A 21,556-nucleotide genomic window follows, 5' to 3' on the forward strand; every position below is an offset into this window, starting at 1 on the left:
AACACAAAGAAACCTTCTCTGTCATATTTGTCAGAGTTGGACATTCCCGCTCACAGCAATATGTGGTAGAGAACTGTAGAAGAATAGCCAATGCTTTTGAAGAGAGGCGAGGGTACTGTTTCTGGTTGTGCTTCCAAAAAAAGAAAGAAAAATGAAATTATTTGGGTACTCTACTCTACTATACTGTACTGAAATGTTTAAATGTTTATTCGATTGTCCTAAAATCTTCCCACCGCAATTGCCACCCTCTAGTGCTGCTCCAGGAGGACCGCTGTCCTAACTGGAACGGAGAGGTGCAATGCTGAATAATTATCATCACCATCATCATCAAGAACAAGGTTTCTAGGGGGCGAAGGAAACTTAGGAAGCTGCATGACAACCCAGGTGTCAAAAAAGACTATTTATGCATGCTACTACTGAGGTCCGTGTTTTGTTAGCCCCAAAATGGAAAACGAGCGAGATCCCAGCTAAAGAAGAATGACAACTTAAACCGATGCACAGCTTGCAGACTTAATGTATAGAATAAGAGCACAAGAAGAATGCACCTTTAAAGAAGACCACAAAATGCTTACTGAACATATGTGTGAAAATTGTGGCATCATTAAGATGAATTCAACAGTGTAAATAAGTTTTGATGGAGGTAAAAATGCATTACTGAATGGTTTAGTCCATGAAAATATGCAGGGATGTATGGTATGCAAAATGAACCATAGAAAGAGAAGAAGGGAATGTGTTGATGTAAGGATGTTTAAATGAATATTTTGTAATGTAATTTAGAACACACACACACAGTGGACTCTCCGGTTGTGAACGTGATCCGTGCGGCATGCACGTTTGCAACCCGCAGCGTTTGCAACCCATGCCTGTGCATCTGTGCACGCACGGGTTGCGATTCGGTGCTTCTGTGCATGTGCAAAGCACAATTCAGTGCTTCTGCGCATGCACAACCGCTGAAACCTGGAAGTAACCTGTTCCGGTACTTCTGGGTTTTGTATGACCTGTTCCGGTACTTCTGGGTTTTGGCTGTATGACTGTATATGTGTGTGTGTGTGTGTGTGTGTGTGTGTAACTGCATGATACCAACTTAGACCACTGGTCCATTTAACTCAGTACTGGGCGCACTGACCGGCAGCTGCTTCTCAAGGTTACAGGCCTTGCCCCAGCCTTATCTGCAGCTCGAATCAAGGACCTTCTGCATGCAAGACACCTGCTCTGTCATGGCGTCACCACCTTCCCCTCCCATCTAGAAAATGGCCAAGAAGTCCCCATAGCAGGAGAGCTTCCAGAGAGGGGAGAGACATGCAGGAGACATGGAAACATAGAGTTGGAAGGGACACCAATGGTCATCTAGCCCAACACCCCACAATGTGCAGGTCCGAGAAGGCCCTCTGTCTGGTTCCCTGTAACCTCGCAGTGAGGGAACCGCCAGAAGGCCCTCGGCGCTGGACCTCAGTGTCCAGGTAGAAAGATGGGGATGGAGATGCTCCTTCAGGTATACAGGACTGAGGCTGTTTAGGGCTTTCAAGGTCAGCACAAACACTTTGAATTGTGCTCAGAAACGTACTGGGAGCCAATGTAGGTCTTTCAAGACCAGTGTTATGTGGTCTCGGCGGCTGCTCCAAGTCACCAGTCTAGCTGCCGCATTCTGGATTAGTTGCAGTTTCCAAGTCACCTTCAAAGGTAGCCCCACATAGAGCACATTGTAGTAGTCCAAGCGGGAGATAACCAGCACATGCACCACTCTGGCGAGACAGTCTGCGGGCAGGGAGGGTCTCATCCTGCGTACCAGATGGAGCTGGTAGACAGCTGCCCTGGACACAGAATTGACCTGCACCTCCATGGACATCTGTGAGTGCAGAATGACTCCCAGGCTGCACACCTGGTCCTTCAGGGGCACAGTTACCCCATTCAGGACCAAGGAGTCCTCCACACCTGCCTGCCTTCTGTTCCCCAAAAACAGTACTTCTGTCTTGTCAGGATTCAACCTGAATCTGTTAGCTGCCATCTACGTTGCAGCGGGTTGGACTAGATGATTTCTGGGGGGTCCCTTTCAATTCTACAATTCTACAGCGTCACAAGTGCCCAGGTTGACGCAGGGAGCCTGTGTCGGAGGCCGGCAATGAAGCCCAAGACCCCTACAGCCCCATAACCCCATCCTCTCGCTCTCTCCTCATTGCACGCTCCCCCGGTGGCCATGCAAGCGTCTCGGCTTTACCGTTGCAAATGTGTCGGTCCACAGCCGCCGTGCAATCCACCAGGCCTCTCCGGCAGGCCATGATGCTCCCTCTGGCCTGCAGGCAGAGCAGTTGTGCCTCCTCCTCCTGCTCCCTCGAAGGAGAAGATCTTGCTCACTGTCAGGCTTGCAAGCTGCCCTGGATAATGAATATGTGGTTCTTCCTTCCTCTCCCTTGCACCTCTCAAAACTGCTGTGCTGTGCCGGAGGGTGGGAGGGGGGAGAGATGATGGTGGGAGCACCAGACACAGCAAACTGGGGCATCAGCAGCTCCCAGCCCTCTGCTTCTTCAAGGACTAGATTTTGCTGTTCCAGCTTCTTCTCACAGTTTTCTCCTTCCCTTTTCAAGGGCTTCTGTTTACTTCTTTCTCAGCCAAAGATTTAGTAACCTTCTCCTCCCTGCTCCCCACCCTGCTGGCTTCCTTTTGATCTCTCAGCATGGATCAGCATGGATTCCTCTATCTCCTCTCCTTTTTTTGAACCCTTGGCTGAACAGCTGTCAATCAGAGTGAGAGAGGAAATCAGGAGGGAGGAGGCAGACTTGAAATGAGGGGACCCCTCGCTCGCCAGGGCTGCCTTGTGTTAAAAATTAAACGGAGCAATGCTAAGTGGTCTTTTTTGTGCGAATGGGAGGCGTAGGGAAAACTGGAGGGGAGGGGGTTGCAGAAGGGCTGTGAGATCACTGGCAGGACACGTGCTCTGCATGCAGAAGGCTCCAGGTTCAACCCTCAATGGAAGCATCTCCATAGGCAGTGTGGCGTTTGGGGGCTAGGACCTGAGAGAGATCAGGGTTCAAATCTGTGGAGCTCAGTGGGTGGCCTTCGGCTTGCTGCTGCCTCCCAGCCAAACCTGCCTCGCAGGTAATAATAATAATAATAATAATAATAATAATAATAATAATAATAATTTATTTATTTATACCCCACCCATCTGGCTGGGTTTCCCCAGCCACTCTGGGCGGCTTCCAACAAAATGCTAAAATACAGCAACCTATTAAACATTACAAGCTTCCTTAAACAGGGCTGCCTTCAGATGTCTTCTAAAAGTTTGGTACAGTGGTACCTCAGGGTACATACGCTTCAGGTTACATACGCTTCAGGTTACAGACTCTGCTAACCCAGAAATAGTGCTTCAGGTTAAGAACTTTGCTTCAGGTTAAGAAAATAAGTAATGCTCCGGTGGCGCGGCAGCAGCAGGAGGCCCCATTAGCTAAAGTGGTGCTTCAGGTTAAGAACAGTTTCAGGTTAAGTACGGACCTCCAGTACGAATTAAGTACTTAACCTGAGGTACCACTGTAGTTATTTTTCTCTTTGACATCTGATGGGAGGGCATTCCACAGGGTGGGTGCCACCACTGAGAAGGCCCTCTGCCTGCTTCCCTGTAACTTGGCTTCTCGCAGGGAGGGAACCGCCAGAAGGCCCTCGGTGCTGGACCTCAGTGTCTGGGCAGAACGATGGGGGTGGAGACGCTCCTTCAGGTATACTGGACTGAGGCCGTATTTAATAAAGCAAATCCATTTTCCATTAAACTTCTACTGGCCTTCGCCAAGGTGCGGTCTTCCTTAGTAAAGTCACTTGATGGAAACAAATGAAATGAAAGAGAAACTCTGTGGGAGGCAGTGTGGTGCAGTGGTTAGAGCAGGCATAGACATAGGCCCTCCAGATGTTTTGGGACTACAGCTCCCATCATACCTAGCTAACAGGACCAGTGATTAGGGATGATGGGAATTGTAGCCCCAAAACATCTGGAGGGCCGAGTTTGCCTATGTCTGGGTTAGAGTGTTGGACTAGGACCTGGGAGATCTGGGTTCAAATCCCCACTCAGCGATGAAGCTCACTGGTTGGGACCGGCCTCAGCCTCCCATGCTAACCTACCTCACAGGGTTGTTGAGAGATAATCTGGGGGGGAGGAAAGCTGTGTAGGCCACCTCAAACTCCCAGGAGGAAAGGTGGAATAAATAAACCACAATAAACAAATATGAATCTTCTTTAAAGCTGTACAAGGGCAAGGCTCTCCTAGAGCCCTGACAGCCCTTGGGGTTTTTGTTGCACTCGCTTGCCTGCTTCTTGGGAGGAAAGCAATGACAAACCTAGGCAGCATCTTAAAAAGCAGACACATCACCTTGCCAACAAAGGTCCGTATAGTTAAAGCTCTGGTTTTCCCAGTCGTGATGTATGGAAGTGAGAGCTGGACCATAAAGAAGGCTGATAGCCGAAGAATTGATGCTTTTGAATTCTGGTGCTGGAGGAGACTCTTGAGAGTCCCATGGACTGCAAGAAGATCAAACCTCTTAAGGAAATCAGCCCTGAGTGCTCACTGGAAGGACAGATCCTGAAGCTGAGGCTCCAAGACTTTGGCCACCTCATGAGAAGAGAAGACTCCCTGGAAAAGACCTTGATGTTGGGAAAGATGGAGGGCACAAGGAGAAGTGGACGACAGAGGACGAGATGGTGGGACAGTGTTCTCAAAGCTACCAGCATGACTTTGACCAAACTGCGGGAGGCAGTGGAAGACAGGAGTGCCTGGCGTGCTCTGGTCCAGGGGGTCACGAAGAGGCGGACACGACTAAACGACTAAACAACAACAACAATTCACAATTAATAGGGCTGGGGAAGATCCCCTCTCTGAAATCCTGGAGAGCAATTGCTGGTCACCACCACAATATTGGTCCACAGTCTGATTCCTAGAATCACAGTTGGAAGGGGCACCCAAAGGCCATTTAGCCCAACCCCTCGAAAGCAGGTCAGTGATACAGAATCAGATGGAGCAGTGTTTCCTGTGAGGGGTGGACTCAGCCTGACCCCCACAGCCTTTCCCTCCAGCCCTCGAATGTTTTTGTGACTGTGTGGAACCCAGTTCAGCTACTGACTGATTGATTGTGTGACTGCAGTACATTGTTTATTGGTTTCATTTTATGCATCAATGGTCTCGCTAGAGAGTAAAATTCATGTTAAACTGCTGTTTTAGGGGTTGTTTTAAAAAGTCTGGAATGGATTAATCCATTTTGCATTGCTTCCTATGGGGAAGCTTGCCTTGGTTTCGGAACGCTTTGGTTTTGGAATGGACTTCCGGAACGGATTAAGTTTGAGAACCAAGGTACCACTGTATCTATAAAAACAGGGCAGATCTTATTACGTGGCACATTAAGGTGTGGAATATCGCCCTGCTGGCAAAACTAGCGAATAAGCTAAAAGTCCAAAGGGGAGAAAAAAATATGACTTTTGACTTGTTTGGCCTGATTTTATTTCATTTATAAGCAAGGAGGAACAAGGCTGAGGACCCCTCTTGACCCATGAACGAATGTGGCTGATACAGGGACTCTGGGCAATTGAAATCTTTAATTCTTTTCCCTTGGTATAATAGAGTGTACCATGTTTTGTAACCCTGTCTTGCTTAACCATGATACCTATGCTAAAAATAGTTCCTTGCATTCAGATACCGGCAGCTTATTTTGGCTTCCTTTTATGTCTGTATTTCTTCCACATCAATCTATAATTGCACAAGGACTGAGTACATTTGCCGTCACATCCTGTTTGGTGGTAACACTGCGTTTTGCAAAATTCTGTATGCTGCTTAAAAAAAGAAATCAGTAAAAAATATTTTTTTAAAAAACAAACAAACAAACAATGTGGATCTGAAACGGGGCGCTGTACATAGGTAATGGTAAAGGGGCCCCTGACCATTAGGTCCAGTCGTAACCGACTCTGGGGTTGCGGCACTCATCTTACTTTACTGGCTGTCATGTGGCCAGCAGGACTAAGCCGCTTCTGGCGAACCAGAGCAGCGCACGGAAACGCTGTCTACCTTCCCGCCAGAGCGGTACCTATTTATCTACTTGCACTTTTGACGTGCTTTCGAACTGCTAGGTTGGCAGGAGCAGGGACCGGGTAACGGGAGCTCACCCCGCTGCGGGGATTCGAACCGCCGACCTTCTTATCGGCAAGTCCTAGGCTCTGTGGTTTAACCCACAGCGCCACCCATGTCCCGGCGCTGTGCATTGTTGTTGTTGTTTAGTCGTGTCCGCCTCTTCGTGAACCCATGGACCAGAGCACGCCGGGCACTCCTGTCTTCCACTGCCTCCCGCAGTTTGGTCAAACTCATGCTGGTAGCTTCAAGAACACTGTCCCACCATCTCGTCCTCTGTCATCCCCTTCTCCTTGTGCCCTCCATCTTTCCCAACATCAGGGTCTTTTCCAGGGAGTCTTCTCTTCTCATGAGGTGGCCAAAGTCTCAGAGCCTCAGCTTCAGGATCTGTCCTTTCGTGCATACATAGATCTAAATTCTAATGAAGAATGCCTTCCCTTCCTCCTGACCTAAGCCCTTTCCGAACATTGTTTGGATTTGTATGTCCAGAAGGCAGTCTCAGTACCCCTGTGCATGTTCAGGGCCCTTTCCGACAGAGAAGGCAATCAATTGCACACCTTCTGCCAGAAAGCCCAGCGAGGAAAGTTCAGGTGTGAGGTTTCGACGCAGCTAAATTAAATTGAAGGCGGCTGCCTGGTCACGCAGGAGGAGCCGCCAGAGAAGCATTTGCAATTGCAAATGAGGCCGGCGAGTTAATTAATAAGGGAAGGGCCTGGAATGGGGAGCAGCGGTGGCAGCAGCAGCAGCAGCAAGGTCACTAAATCACAAAGCTCAAACCTGGATTAATTCTTTATTAGCAAGGCACAATTTTCACGGACTTGGCTGGGTTTCAGGCCCAAGAAGCACATGCCCAGTAAGTCCCATTCCCTGAAATCCGTTGCTGAGACCAAATGTCCGCAAAGCTAGGGTTGCCATACATCCAGGAATTCGATACGATACGATACGATACGATATCTTTATTGTCATTGTCCCTTGCGGATCAATGAAATTGAAAAACTACATAAAACTACATAAAAACTACATAAAACTACCACAAAACTACATAAAACTACATAAAAACTACATAAAACTACATAAAACATTCAAAAACACCTGCAAAACTCTAAAACCCCATTTTAAAATACACTATACTACAGAGACCCCTTATGCTGCGTTTAGAACCAGAATTTCATTAGCATAGAAACTGTTTTTCAGGCGGCGAGTCCTGGCCTTTATAACCCTATACCTTCTTCCAGAAGGCAGAAGCTGAAAGAGATCATTTCCGGGGTGCGTACTATCATGTGCTATCTCTGCCGCTTTCTTATGGCACCTGGAAGCATAGATTTGATCCAAGGTGGAAAGAGTGCACCCAATAATTCTCTGCAGTCTTTACAACCCTGGATAGCATTGTTTTTTTCCCTGGCCGTGCAGCTCCCAAACCACACGCACAGACCATAAGTTAGTACGCTCTCCACAGTGCAATGGTAGAATGCCATCAACAGGTCCTTTGAGAGATTGTTTTTCCGGAGGATTCTCAGAAAATATAACCTCTGCTGTGCTCTCTTCACCAGGTCTTTGCTGTTTTCTCCCCAGGTTAGGTCGTCTCTCAACTCCATTCCCAGAAATCGAAACACTGAGACCTGTTCCACGCACTTCCCCTCAATAATAAGTGGCTGAATATTCAATTTACATTTCCTAAAGTCCACAATGATCTCTTTTCCCAGACATGTGCTGTTTTGAAGGTACTACATGCCCATTCGGGGGGAATTTTAAATTTTAAAGTAAATGTCCTGGATGTGGGTTAATAATAATAATAATAATAATAATAATAATAATAATAATAACAGTGTGCAGGCAGCTCTGGTTCTGGTCCAGGCTCTGGTGAGCTCGGGCTCATCAGCGGTGAAAAGGCTATTGAACGATTGCCCTGAAAAAGCTCAACAACTTTTTGTGTCTGGATTTTAACCTCTTGAAAAATGGCAAACCTACCCAAAGCTGCCTGTGTGTGATGTAGTGGTTAAGAGTGGTAGTCTCGTAATCTGGGGAACCGGGTTCGCGTCTCCGCTCCTCCACATGCAGCTGCTGGGTGACTTTGGGCTAGTCAAACTTCTCTGATGTCTCTCAGCCTCACTCACCTCACAGAGTGTTTGTTGTGGGGGAGGAAGGGAAAGGAGAATGTTAGCCACTTTGAGACTCCTGAAGGAGAGTGAAAGGCAGGATATCAAATCCAAACTCTTCTTCTTCTTCCTCTCCAGGGCTTCTTCCAAGCAATTGGAGACTATGCCTGCCTGCAGCCTGCCTTTGCTCTACCGTTTCATTCCTCTCTTGGTTCTGAGAGTCAGGGAGGAGAGGGGAGCTGTGGGAATGTTCAGAGATGCAGGAGAGGATATATTGTCTGATTATAGCCTTTCCAACTTGTGTTAACAAGTTCACAACTTAGCAGAGTAACATTCCCCCTTTTAAACTCACAGCGGATGCGTTTGCTCAGGCTTGCTAAAGCCTCCATAATAACTGTTCTGGTATTTTATTCCCTCATAAAAGATAAGACACGACACAGTCTTCTATAAAAGTATAAAAAGAGTTTACTCACTCACATTCTGTTCACAATCGGATCCCAGAAGGCAGACTTAGCTTAGAAAAGTAACATACACCTGGAAACTATCTCATAAGGAGACAGTCCCTTTGTCCTCCCTTGGCTGGAAGCCAAGAGGGCATCTTTGGCTAAGCAGATGTTGCTTCTTCGATGCATGTAGTTATAGAGAGAGAGATGGCTGCCCTGCTTTTGTCATTACCTGCACAGGTGAGGCCACGCCCACCTCTAGTCACATGCAGAGGAAGTCTGTCCCAGCCCAGAAGGAAACAGGAAATTTACCTGCTGGCTAGACAAACATTTCTCCCCATGTGTAAACATGTTCACTATAGGAATGTTGTACTTGACTGCTGTTGTGTTTCACATCCCACAGGAGCCTGTCGCAGCAGGAGGGGGAGACCCCCATGACTTTTCACCAGCCCGACTCATCTCTGCTTCTTGGTCTGCCTCCTCTTCTGCTTCAGCCACAGACTCTCCCAGCTCACTAAGCCCTGTTGCCCCCTTCTGCTTCCAACACCCCCTCTTCCAAGTCTTCTCCCTCTTCTCCCTCTGACCACCGATCGTCATCCCATCACCAATCCCCAGGCTCTGAGCCTTTTCCCTTGGTGGTTCCCCGCCTGGTTCCTTCCCCCCTTCCTCTTTGTCCAACTAGTCCAGGGGTCAACAAGGTTAACTTTGTTACGATATGGATGCAATGCAGCTGCAAAGTGCTAGCTTGAAAAGTAAACATGATGGGAATGTTGGGACTGCCCGTGGGAAACAGAGGGACAGTCTATTCACAGTGCGAAGCACCGGAATTAGCTCAGAGTGTAATATGAGCTCTTCCGTTTATTCCTATCCAGGAAGTGTTTGTTACTTGACTGCTAGAGCTTGAAGAGAGCAGTCACTTTTTTTGTAATGCTGCAAATACAGAAATAAAGGCATGTAAATACGTTTCTGTCTATCTCTTTCCCCTGCCTGGGGGGGGGGGGAGCAGGAAAGAGGGGTGTGTTCTGCTCACGCTGAGAAGGATCGCCTATCGAGACCTCGCCTGGATCTTGCTGGGGAATGCAGCCAGGGAGGTCAACAGGGAATCATGCCGGGTGCCTGGGAGAGTTGCCAGTTTCTCCTGATAAGGCTTGATTTCCGACAAACTTTGCCTGGGTCGGTTCACTCCAGCGGAGATCCCTCCGTGGGCCGGATTGCATGCACGATTTCCAACATCTGCGTCTGCGCAGACGTGATTTCCAGTGTCAGCGTCTGCACAGATGTTATTTCCAGCACCGCAGAAGCGAAGCCACGTGCAACACTGAGCCAGTTTAGCGCAGCATGCGGGGACTCACCAAGCGGGTGGCTTGGCTCGTGGGCCAGTTAAACTACTGCCAAGGGCCGCTTGTGTCCCATGGACCTTAGGCTGTGTTAAGTTATGGGTGAACATATCGGACGACACAGCGATTCTTCAAACAGCTCTTGTCTATTCACAGGCCCAGAACAGAACTGGGCTGAAGGGTTCAGCCAACCTGCTTATCTAGAGCTCAACTACAAAGCTACAGTAACAACTTTCTGTAACTATCCAATCACTGAACGTCACTTTCAATTCCTTATTTGCATATGTGGAGCTGAGTGAAAACTATCTACAGTATTCCCCTGCAAGGTCCATATAGTTAAAGCTATGGTTTTCCAAGTAGTGATGTATGGAAGTGAGAACTGGACCATAAAGAAGGCTGATCACTGAAGAATGGATGCTTTTGAATTATGGTGCTGGAGGAAACTCTTGAGAGTCCCATGGACTGCAAGAAGATCAAACCGATCCATTCTGAAGGAAATCAGCCCTGAGTGCTCATTGGAAGGACAGATCCTGAAGCTGAGGCTCCAAGACTTGGGCCACCTCATGAGAAGAGAAGACTCCCTGGAAAAGACCCTGATGTTGGGAAAGATGGAGGGCACAAGGAGAAGGGGACGACAGAGGACGAGATGGTGGGACAGTGTTCTTGAAGCTACCAGCATGAATTTGACCAAACTGTGGGAGGCAGTGGAAGACAGGAGAGCCTGGCGTGCTCTGGTCCATGGGGTCACGAAGAGTCGGACACGACTAACCGACTAAAGAACAACAACATCCCCCTGCTGGCCCAGGAAGAGAACTTCAGTACATAACATGTTGCCTACCCCTGAACTAGTCCATGATATCAGGCTTGCTTTTCCTTGCTCTGCCATCCTGTCTTCCTTGCAGGCTATTTTGGGTCTTTGTTATTATCTGTCACCCTCTCACAGTGAGAGCGAGCGATAATAATAACAACAAAGGCTGGCGCAGGGACTGTGGCACAGGGCTGGCATTACATCTCGCTGGGAGCGTCTCTCGTTAGCAGCCCTCAACTCCTCTCTCCTTTCCTCCTGTCTCCTGAGGTCTTTCTCTTCTCAAATCCCTGTGGGCAGCTGCCCCCTTGGTTGGGCTTCAGTTCTCAGCTGCAGATCAACTCCAAGTGCCAAGATCACCCCCTGGGAGGTGGCGTTGGCAGCCTGCCAGGATTTGGCACCCGTTAAATCCTTGAGCAGCTGTCAAAGCGCCTGGCAAGGTTGCTCCAAGACAGACAGCGATGCCAGAAAGCTTTCAGGAGGTGCTGAAGCAAGATGGAAGAGCCTGAGGCGGACTGGAGAGAGGAACGAGAAACAGGACAGCAAAATAGGGTTTCTAAAATTATGCATGGTGTGGTGGAGAGCAACGTTTTTCTTCCCCTCCCCTAAGACTAGAACTTGTGAACACCCCGTGCTATATTAGAAGCAAAAAAACTTGTTTTGATGAATTGGAAGAGCCGCAAAAAGATTCCACTGAGCACATGGGTTGATAATATGGACGGATTAGCTACATATGAACGAATTGCATGTCGACGCAAATTAAGATTGGATAAATATGAAGACACCTGGAATGAATATTTAAGCGATAAGGCAGATAGTGGGGGTCAGGAGAGAGAGGTGGGGAAATATTGTTAAAAGGGTCCAATCATAGGTATATCAGTGTATTTAAATCTGAATGGTCAAATTGTGTTTTTGTTGTTATTATGGCTTTTGTTGTAGTGTCTTTTGTGGTCGTTGTTTGCATTGAAAAAATGATTAAAAAAATTAAATTAAAATAAAATTTTATGGCTTTTGTTGTAGTGTCTTTTGTAATGTCTTTTGTTGGCGTTGTTTGCATTGAAAAAACGATTAAATAAATTAAATTAAAATTAAAACCAACACCCAGTGATTCAGGACAGAAGACAGAAAGGACTCCTTCACACAGTGGATATGGAAACTGTGGGACTCACTCCCACAGGAGACAGGGAGTAACCACCTTTTCAGATGGCTTAATAATAATAATAATAATAATAATAATAATAATAATAATAATAATTTATACCCCGCTCTTCCCGGCCAGAGTCGGGCTCAGGGTGGCTAACACCAATAAAATCAAAGTAAAAACATAATGACATAATGGGGGGTCGGGAGGGAGAGACAAAATGGGAAAAACGGGAAACAAACCAATTTAAAATACAGGTTAAAATGCAATTTAAAATGCAGCCTCATTTTAAAATAGCTGATAAATCAAGACCATAAGGGGAGGGAAACATAAGGGCCAGACCGAGTCCAAACCAAAGGCCAGGTGGAACAGCTTGTCTTGCAGGCCCTGCGGAAAGATGTCAAGTTCCACAGTGCCCTGGTCTCTTGTGAGAGAGCGTTCCACCTAGTCGGGGCCAGTACTGAAAAGGCCCTGGCCCTAGTTGAGACCAATCTAACCACCTTGCGACCTGGGACCTCCAAAATGTTGTCATTTGTGGACCTTAAGGTCCTCCGCGGGGCAGACCAGGAGAGGCAGTCCCATAGGTACATGGTTCCTAGGCTGCATAGGGCTTTAAAGGTCAAAACCAGCACCTTAAACCTGACCCTCGACTCCACCGGGAGCCAGTGCAGTTGGTAAAGCACGGGATGAATGTGATCCCATAGTGGGGACCCCGTAAGGAGCCTCGCTGCATCATTCTGCACCAGCTGGAGTTTCTGGGTCAGCTTCAAGGGCAGCCCCACGTAGAGCGAGTTACGATAATCAAGCCTGGAGGTGACCGTCACATGGAAAAGAGGATTAGACAAATTCATGGAGGAGGAGGGGGCTACCAATGCTTCTGAACACCAGTTACAGGAAACCACAGGAGGGGAGAGTTGCTCTTGTGCTCGGACCCTGCTTGCTGGTTTCACACAGGCAAGTGTTCAGCCACAATGAGAACAGGATGCTGGACTAGATGGGCCATTGGTCTGATCCAGCCGGCTTTTCTTATGCTCTTATGAGGGCACATTTAAATGGCAGAAAATTTGGGAGTGTCGAGTGCATCGCAAGACATTTTTGCATAACTATGTCAGCTCCTGGTGGAAGCGGAAATCAATCCTCATCTAGCCAGATTGAGAGACAGCGAGACAAGGCAGGGATCACCCAGCAGCAGACAGCGAGCCAGGGGGGAGAGCCAGGCTCTGCAGGACCACGGAGAGTTCCCAGGGAGGAGAGATGTTGCTTTGGAACTCCTGTTTGGCCAAGCGAGCCAAGTGAGACTGCGGAAGCTGGGATTGAAAGGTTGAGAAAGGCTTGTGAAAGGGCGAGCAAAATGATCGAGGGGATGGAATGCTCCTTCTATGAAGAAAGACTGCAGTGTTTGGGATTTTTTAGTTTAGAGAAAAGGCAAGTAATGTGGGAATGTTGTAGATACTAGTAGAGGATATATTGATTTAATAGTATCCTTCCTCACTCACGCTTTTGAGTCAGTGGCAGAGTGACATTCCCCAGTATATAGCAGGAAGCTAGGTGGTAGATTCGTTTGAATCTCATTACTTAAGCAATCCAACCTGACTTTGTTCAGATTGGGTTCTGTTCCTGATAAATCCCCTTTTATCCCTCCTAAAAAGAATACAGTGGTACCTCTGGATGCGAACAGGATCCGTTCCGGAGCCCCGTTCGCATCCTGAAGCAAACACAACCCGCATCCGCATGTCTGCATGTGCACAGGTCGCGATTCACAGTTTCCACGCATGCGTGCGACGTCATTTTTAGCATCTGCGCATGCGCGAGCGGCGAAACCTGGAAGTAATGTGCTCTGTTACTTCCGGGTCGCTGCGGAGCGCAACCCAAAAATGCTTAACCTGAAGCTACTTCAACCCGAAGTATGACTGTAAAGACACAAGAAGCTTCTTTTAAAAGTACTAAGAAGTTTACTCACATTCAGTTCACAGTTGGATCCCTGAAAAATCCCCCTTAAAAATCTTTCTTCTCCGTTAATCCCAGCTTTGGACCCAGAACAGAGCAAGCAGGTCTCTGTGTCTCCAGCTTCCAGCTCAGCCCTCTCACACAAACCACACCAGCTATTGTTCTAATGGCAACACAGAAAGTTGCCCACATCAGACCATTGGTCCATTTAACCCCGTATTGTCTGCAGTGGCTGGAAGTGGCCCTTCAGGATTATAAGCAGGAGACTTAGTCCAGTCGTATCTAGAGAGGCTACTGGGGATGCTCTACCAGGGAGCTACGGCCTCAAAGCAGAGTGGAGACAAATGTGCTGAGGAACAGGTCTCTGCTTCTAACCTTTCCCGCGATGCCAACATCCCGCTCTTCGGCTGCAGACATTGTCAAGCAGTGCACAGTGACGCAGAATCTGCCTTTGGGGGACTTCAAAGCTTTAATTAAAACCAGGCTTTTGATCAAATTTCTTCCTCTGATTTCCCTAGAAATTGGGAGAATTTAGGGTTAATGAAAGCTGTTTCAAACATACGTGAGCACAGAAGAAATTGGATTTTTCTCTCTCTCCCTTCCTCCTCAAGGTAGTATTGGCGCAGAGTCAACGAGAAGCCCGAGAGAGGTGACCTTCCATGGCAAAACAAATGGATCAGTCAATCAAAAACACCTTTCCCCAGCTTGGTGCCCTCCAAATGTTTTGGACTACGAAAGATGCCCTTTTGGTAGTCCCACCACCACTGGAAGTTCTGGCAGCAGTGGCCCAGGAGAGGGGCTTCTCTGTGGTGGCCCCGAAGTGATGGAACTCCCTCCTCGAAGAGGTGTGACTGGCACCCTCATCACATGGTTTCCATCAAATGTGGAAGATGCTCTTTACTGAGCATTCATCCTGATTTGCATATGTGGACATTAGACCATGGCTGGCCTCCCCTGAGCTTTTGTTCTTATTTGTCTGCAGTGGGCTTTTATGGCTATGAAAATTCACCCTGAATGTCTTCCCATTTTTAATCCATCCATCCTACACCTTACATTTTATTTTACCATCAATTTCCTCACTACAAAATCAATTTCCTCACTCCATTTTTCCAAAAAGTGGATTTGTTGCATGAGGGTGACACAGAGCTTTTAATAATACTCATACTCATACTCATACTACCTCGTCCATCTGACTGGGTTGCCCCAGCCACTCTGGGTGGCTTCCAACATATATAAAAACATAATTAAACATTAAAAAGCTCCCCTATACAGGGCTGCCTTCAGATTTCTTCTAAGGTCATCTCTTTGACATCTGGTGTATGATATATTCACCTTTTAACTTCTAGTTTTTATCCCTTACCTGTTTTAAGTCTTATGTGCTCATTTAATCCATATGTTTTATCTTATGCTGGTCTGTGACCAAGATAAAGTTTGCTTGTTAGTTAGTTAGTTTGATTGATTGATTGGTGGGATGGCTTGCCACAGAGTGGGTGCCACCACTGAGAAGCCACCGCTATCGATGGCTCCTAGTCACAGGGCTTCTGCTGTGTCTGCAAAGTTGAAGGCACCTGTGTTTCTGAATCAAAGTTCCTGTAAACCACAGGAAGGGAGAGGGCCCTAGTGCAGAGATCCTGCTTCCTGGCTTCCCATTGGGTAGGGTTACCAGACGTCTCCATTCCCTGGGGACAGTCCCCGGATTTGCGAATAAGTCCCTGGACAAATTCCATCCCCGGAATGTCCCTGGATTTCATCTAATGTCCCCGGGAAACGCAGCAGCGGCAGTCTCAGAAGCCCGGAGCAGTTCATAGAATCATAGAATCATAGAGTTGGAAGAGACCACAAGGGCCATTGAGTCCAACCCCCTGCCAAGCAGGAAACACCATCAGAGCACTCCTGACATATGGTTGTCAAGCCTCTGCTTCAAGACCTCCAAAGAAGGAGACTCCACCACACTCCTTGGCAGCAAATTCCACTGTCAAACAGCTCTTACTGTCAGGAAGTTCTTCCTAAGTTGGCTCTGGCTGGCTTCAGGAGCTGCTTTGAAGTCCCCATGTGATGGTGGTGCAGGGGCTCTAAGATGCAGCTTCCGGGCTGCCCCCACCTTCCCTGACCCCAGCAACTAAGCTGTGAAGAGAGGCTTCGCCTTGCCTATCTGAGCTTGCGTGCAAGCAGGAGGGGGCAGGGAACTCTCAGTTAGGCAACGGGAAGCCTCCCTTCCCAGCTGAGGGATCCCTGCCCCCTCCTGCTTGCACGCAAGTAGGAATGGGATTGGGGCTGCTCCAATGGGAAGGAAGCATTGTGCTACCTGAGTCTCACCACTGCCGCTGCTCTCGGCCCTCCTTCTCCGCCTTCCATGCCTGACCCACCGCACACCGCTTCCACCACCATCACCACCACTACCAAAGAACCAACAACCCAGGGGCTGGCCAGGCTTATGGAGAAAGGAGATAGAAGCCTCGGAGGAAGGGGAAACGTGGCGGTTGAGGTCAAGGCGGCGACTGCCCCTCTGCCACCGCCATCGCTGCAGCATCAACGTCCTGAACTTGTTTTTGTTTTGTTTTGTTTTGTTTTGTTGTTTTATTTATTTATTTATTTATTGTGTCCCCAGATTAATTGGAAAAAAATCTGGTAACCTAATCTGGCTCCAAGACTTTGGCCTCCTCATGAGAAGAGAAGACTTCCTGGAAAAGACCCTGATGTTGGGAAAGATGGAGGGCACAAGGAGAAGGGGGCGACAGCGGACGAGATGGTTGGACAGTGTTCACGAAGCTACCAGCATGAGTTTGACCAAACTGCGGGAGGCAGTGGAAGACAGGAGGGCCTGGCATGCTCTGGTCCAGGGGGTCACGAAGAGTCGGACACGACTTAACGACTAAACAACATCAACCTTACCATTGGGGCATCTGGTCAATTGCTGTGAGACCAAGACGCTTGACAAGGTGGACCATTAGCCTGATCAGGGCCGGATTTCCGTTTGATGAGGCCCTAGAGCTCCTGAAGGGAATGGGGCCCTTTATATGTCCAGCTGTCCTTTGTCAGCAACAAATTGTTGCTGTTTTTTTGTGTTGAATATATGCTATTTATGGTAATTGATGGACCTAATTGGTATCTAAAGCCATTTGCACATAACAAAATATGTATTTTATCAAAGTAATTGATGTAGAAATGAGCAAACCAGTGATATTTTAGGGAGCAGGCTAACAGGTGGAGCCCATTACTTATATCATAGGAGCCAACACAACACAAAACACTGTTGCTGTATGTAGGTTTTATTTTATTTGTTTTTTAATCTTATATTTACAGGGACGCGGGTGGCGCTGTGGGTAAAACCTCAGCACCTAGGACTTGCCGATCGCATGGTCAGCTGTTCGAATCCCCGTGGCGGGGTGAGCTCCTGTCTTTCAGTCCCAGCTCCTGCCCACCTAGCAGTTCGAAAGCACCCTTAAGTGCAAGTAGATAAATAGGTACCGCTTTATAGCAGGAAGGTAAACGGCGTTTCCGTGTGCTGCGCTGGTGCTGGCTTGCCAGAGCAGCTTCGTCACGCTGGCCACGTGACCCGGAAGTGTCTGCGGACAGCGCTGGCTCCCGGCCTCTTAAGCGAGATGGGCGCGCAACCCCAGAGTCGGTCACAACTGGCCCGTTCGGGCAGGGGTACCTTTACCTTTACCTTTTATCTTATATTTTGGAAATGTACATCCAGTGGTTTTTTCCTTTAAATTTTTTTGGGGGCCCCAAGAGAGTGGGGCCCTGAGCTATAGCTGGTTTAGCTTATACAGTGGTACCTTGGGTTACAGACACTTCAGGTTACAGACGCTTCAGTTTACAGACTCCGCTAACCCAGAAATATTACCTCAGGTTAAGAACTTTGCTTCAGGATGAAAACAGAAAACATGCTCCGGCGGTGCAGCAGCAGCTGGAGGCCCCATTAGCTAAAGTGGTGCTTCAGGTTAAGAGCAGTTTCAGGTTAAGAATGGACCTCCAGAACGAATTAAGTTCTTAACTCGAGGTACCACTGTATGTAAATCTAGCACTGGGCCTAATCCAGCAACCGCTTCTTATATTCTTGCTTTAACTGCACTGGTTTGCAATTTAATTCCTCCCACAAAATTACTGGCAGTCTGGGGGCGCCCTGGATGCTATATTAATCTGTTCTGTAATCAGATGCATTTTTTATAATACCTGTATCAGTGTTTATTACTTGGGCTAAAGATAGATGATCACAATAAGTGACAAAACATGATTGTCCCACCGTGTATTATTATTATCCTCACCAAAGGTTCAAAATAGATCTTGGCAGCTGCAGAACTTGGAACGGCAAGCTGTGCACTGCATGGTGCCTGGGTGTTTGCGAGCTCAGATTTATATGCAAGTGCGAAAGAGAAGAGGCATCTGCTCCTCCTGCTGCCCACACGTCCCGTCCCTGGCAGAGGCTCAACTACGGGGCAGGAGCGGAGCAATAAAGAAAGGCAATAAGAGAAACCTCCCACAAATACGTTCATGTTTTTGTCTCCAGGAGGCAAGAATTGGGACAAGATTGGAGGAGCTGTAAAACAGAGGTTAGGTGGCCATCTGTCATGAATGGTCTGGCCGAGATTCCTGCATTGCAGAGGGTTGGACTAGATGCCTGTGAGGGTCCCTTCCGACCAGTGCCGGTTTTACGTATAAGCTAAACAAGCTGTAGCTTAGGGCCCCACTCTCTTGAAGGTAAAAGACGTCTGCTTCTTGGGAGAAAAGCAATGACAAACCTAGACGGCATCTTAAAAAGCAGAGACATCACCTTGCCAACAAAGGTATAGTTAAAGCTATGGCTTTCCCAGTAGTGATGTATGGGAGCTGGACCATCAAGAAGGCTGATCGCCGAAGAATTGATGCTTTTGAATTCTGGTGCTCTCCTGCCTTCCTCCTTTAACCCACCACAGCAACCTTGCAGGGTAGGCCAGGCGGAGAGGCAGGACTAGCCCCAAAGTCACACCCACTGAGATTCATAATGGCTGAGTGGGCAGATTTGAACTCTGGTCTCCCAGGTCTGACACTCTAACCACTACACTGTACTGGCTCTCTCCTTAAAACTTCTTAAAAACATTAGCCCAAAGCCAGGATCAATACGGAAGTCTTTAAAGAAGGTAAAGGGACCCCTGACCACTAGGTCCAGTCGCGAGCGACTCTGGGGTTGTGGCGCTCATCTTGCTTTACTGGCCGAAGGAGCTGGTGTTTGTCCACAGACAGCTTCCAGGTCATGTGGCCAGAGCTGCGCACAATCTCTGCTGACAAGACACTCTGAGTTGCACCCTGGGGGCATCACTTGTGCATGCTATTACACGAGACCCCCCCAACCGGGCCAGGCCGAATTGGCCTGCCACCCCCCATCCACCCACTGAGGGGGGGGGGTCTGGGGTCTTCCTTGAAAATATGGGGGGGGGCGTGCTCACTTTCAGGAGGGCCCAGATGGTGCACCTGTTGCTAACCTTTGTTCCAAGAAAACCAAACTTGGATAAGCATATATCTCTGTGTCTTCAACTTCCAGGTCTGTTCACCCCGCAGAACTCTGGCTCTTGTTCTTCAACCTAGCAGGTAGACAAGGGTGTGTGTGGAGCCCCCATTATCCTGGAGGTCCCCATCACTCTTGTGACCTGGTTCATCCTTTTGAGACGTTGATGAGGACACTTAAGTGGCCAGGGAAGGTCTTTGTCTTACAAAGCAACTCGTCTGACTAGTTCAGCAATAGAATCCTCTTTTAGATTCTCTCCCTCGCTGGGTACAGGACCCCAAGGATTGGTCCCAGAGCATCATCCAGCCCGACCAGCAAAACTCACAACACTACATAACAAATTTCTCTTGGCGGTGTACAGAAAACTAAAGCAAACAACTTGTACGACAGCAAACATTGCAAAACTACTCTGGTATAAAAATGCACAGACGGCAGAGGACGAGATGGTTGGATGTTGTTCTTGTAGCTACCAGCATGAGTTTGACCAAACTGCGGGAGGCAGTGGAAGACAGGAGTGCCTGGCGTGCTCTGGTCCAGGGGGTCACGAAGAGTCGGACATGACTAAACGACTAAACAACAACAACATCAACAACATAAAAATGCTCCATTGATACAAAGGTCAGTAATCCATATAAAAGAAGTGTCAGTTCCTTCTCCTCCAGCGGTTGGTCTAAATGACCCTTGGGATTCCTCCCAACTCTACAGTTCCTTCTGACACACCTTCCCCTTCTACCCATCCACCTGGGCTCTCACCCAGCGCCTAAGCTAAATCACAAATCACCCACAGACTTCCCACAAAGAGGAAGGTTCCTTGAACCTGTGGACGTTGCCTTAGTCTCTCTGTGAATCTTTCACACAGAAAGAGACCCAGGAAGTCAAGCCAATGGATCACCAACATGACTCTTCCCTCGGTTTCAGAGTCTGCTGCCCTGGCTTCCAGCAGCCACCAGGTCCACCCTCTTCTCCTTACCTGCCATTGTTGGATTCAGGATGGACTCCTGCTGTTGCCTTGTGGGAGAGATCTCGCTCTGCTCTGCTTCAGAGACCTTCTGGGAAGCCGAATCCTGGAAAGCTCAGATGGCAAAGCTGGCAGAAGGCGGCAGCTTGCTCTGTTTCAACAAGTTGCTCAGAAAACCTGGACTGCTTTCTCTCTTCAACTCGCTCTTCAAGTCTGCCAGGCTCCTCTGTGGACTTGTTTGTGGACTGCAGCACCCATCTGCCACCGATCTAGCTGGGCACACCCGTCTCCCATCTGCTTTGCCTCGGAGGACCAAGGCAAAATGCCACCTGGTTCGGTGGCAGGCCAGACCTGTGTCCTGCACTGCTGAGGGGGTCAAACGCTTCTCCTTTGGCACTACGGAGAACCGGAAGAACAGGGTGCCACGTGCAAAAGTCTGGGCTGCAGAGGTGGGAGGCTTCTTGGGCCCACGGCAGTGTGCATGCCACCGTGCCCAGCTGGGAGGAGGCTGGTGGACGGAGTTCCTTTGTCAAGCCACGTTCCTCCCTAGACTCCCGACACCCACCTGCTTCCTCGCGGGCTGCCCACTGCTGTTTCCATGGACACGGGTAGCAGCAGCTGTCAGTGCCAGCAGGGTCTCGGCGACACGAGGAACCCAGTCATCCGAGCAGTGAATCCACGGCGGAAGGCCATCTCCCGCAGGCTCGGATTCTGCTCCGCAGGGGGAGAGAGGGGTTCAACGGGAGCAGGCCATGTCCCCTGCTTCGTCTGCCGGCGATGGAGAAATGAGAGGCACATGCACCAGGAGTAAACTTTGGGGAAAGGTGCTGGCGAGTCAGTTCCGATTCCTCCAGACCGGCTGCCTCCCTTGCTCAGAGAAAAAAATGGAAGAGGGAGGCAGAGCATCCAAGATATCGAATGCAGGTTTATTCTTAGAACAAGGGGACGTCGAAGACATGCTGTCAGCCAACGCTCTCCAGCTGTCCCCGTGGGTGGCGTGACGTTGGAGGTATTTGGAAGCAGAAGAAGGAGAGATAGAGAGGTGGCGTTTTGGACTCGGGCTCCTCTGTTTTAGGGAAGGGCCATAGCTCAGTGGTAGGGCATCTGCTTGGCAGGCGGAAGGTACTCTTGCCTGAGAACCTGGAGGGCTGCTGCCAGTCCAGGTTGACAGTACTAAGCTAGAGGGACTAGTGGTCAGTTTAAGCTGCTGTCAGTGTTTCTGAAGTTTTCTTCCTCGTCTCACC

The 21,556-nt window shown here is 48.6% G+C and overlaps 1 protein-coding gene across 5 annotated transcripts in view; it reads right to left on the minus strand.

Moving 5' to 3' along the window:
- EFR3B (EFR3 homolog B) overlaps positions 1-21,231 on the minus strand; it is a 124,159-nt gene extending 102,928 nt beyond the window's left edge. For 2 of the 5 annotated variants that reach the window (XM_083733256.1, XM_083733249.1), the window contains exon 1: positions 2,216-2,558. In XM_083733256.1, coding sequence (XP_083589382.1) covers positions 2,216-2,276 — 61 coding nt within the window. In that variant the 5' untranslated portion in view covers positions 2,277-2,558. Of the gene's footprint in view, positions 1-2,215; positions 2,559-20,324 lie in introns of those variants that run through there. The other 3 variants (XM_083733253.1, XM_083733251.1, XM_083733254.1) reach the window with 3 other exon arrangements.
- Positions 21,232-21,556: the final 325 nt, after the last annotated feature.

The sequence above is a fragment of the Podarcis gaigeae genome (assembly GCF_964106915.1).
Source record: "Podarcis gaigeae genome assembly, chromosome: 3".
NCBI lineage: Eukaryota > Metazoa > Chordata > Lepidosauria > Squamata > Lacertidae > Podarcis > Podarcis gaigeae.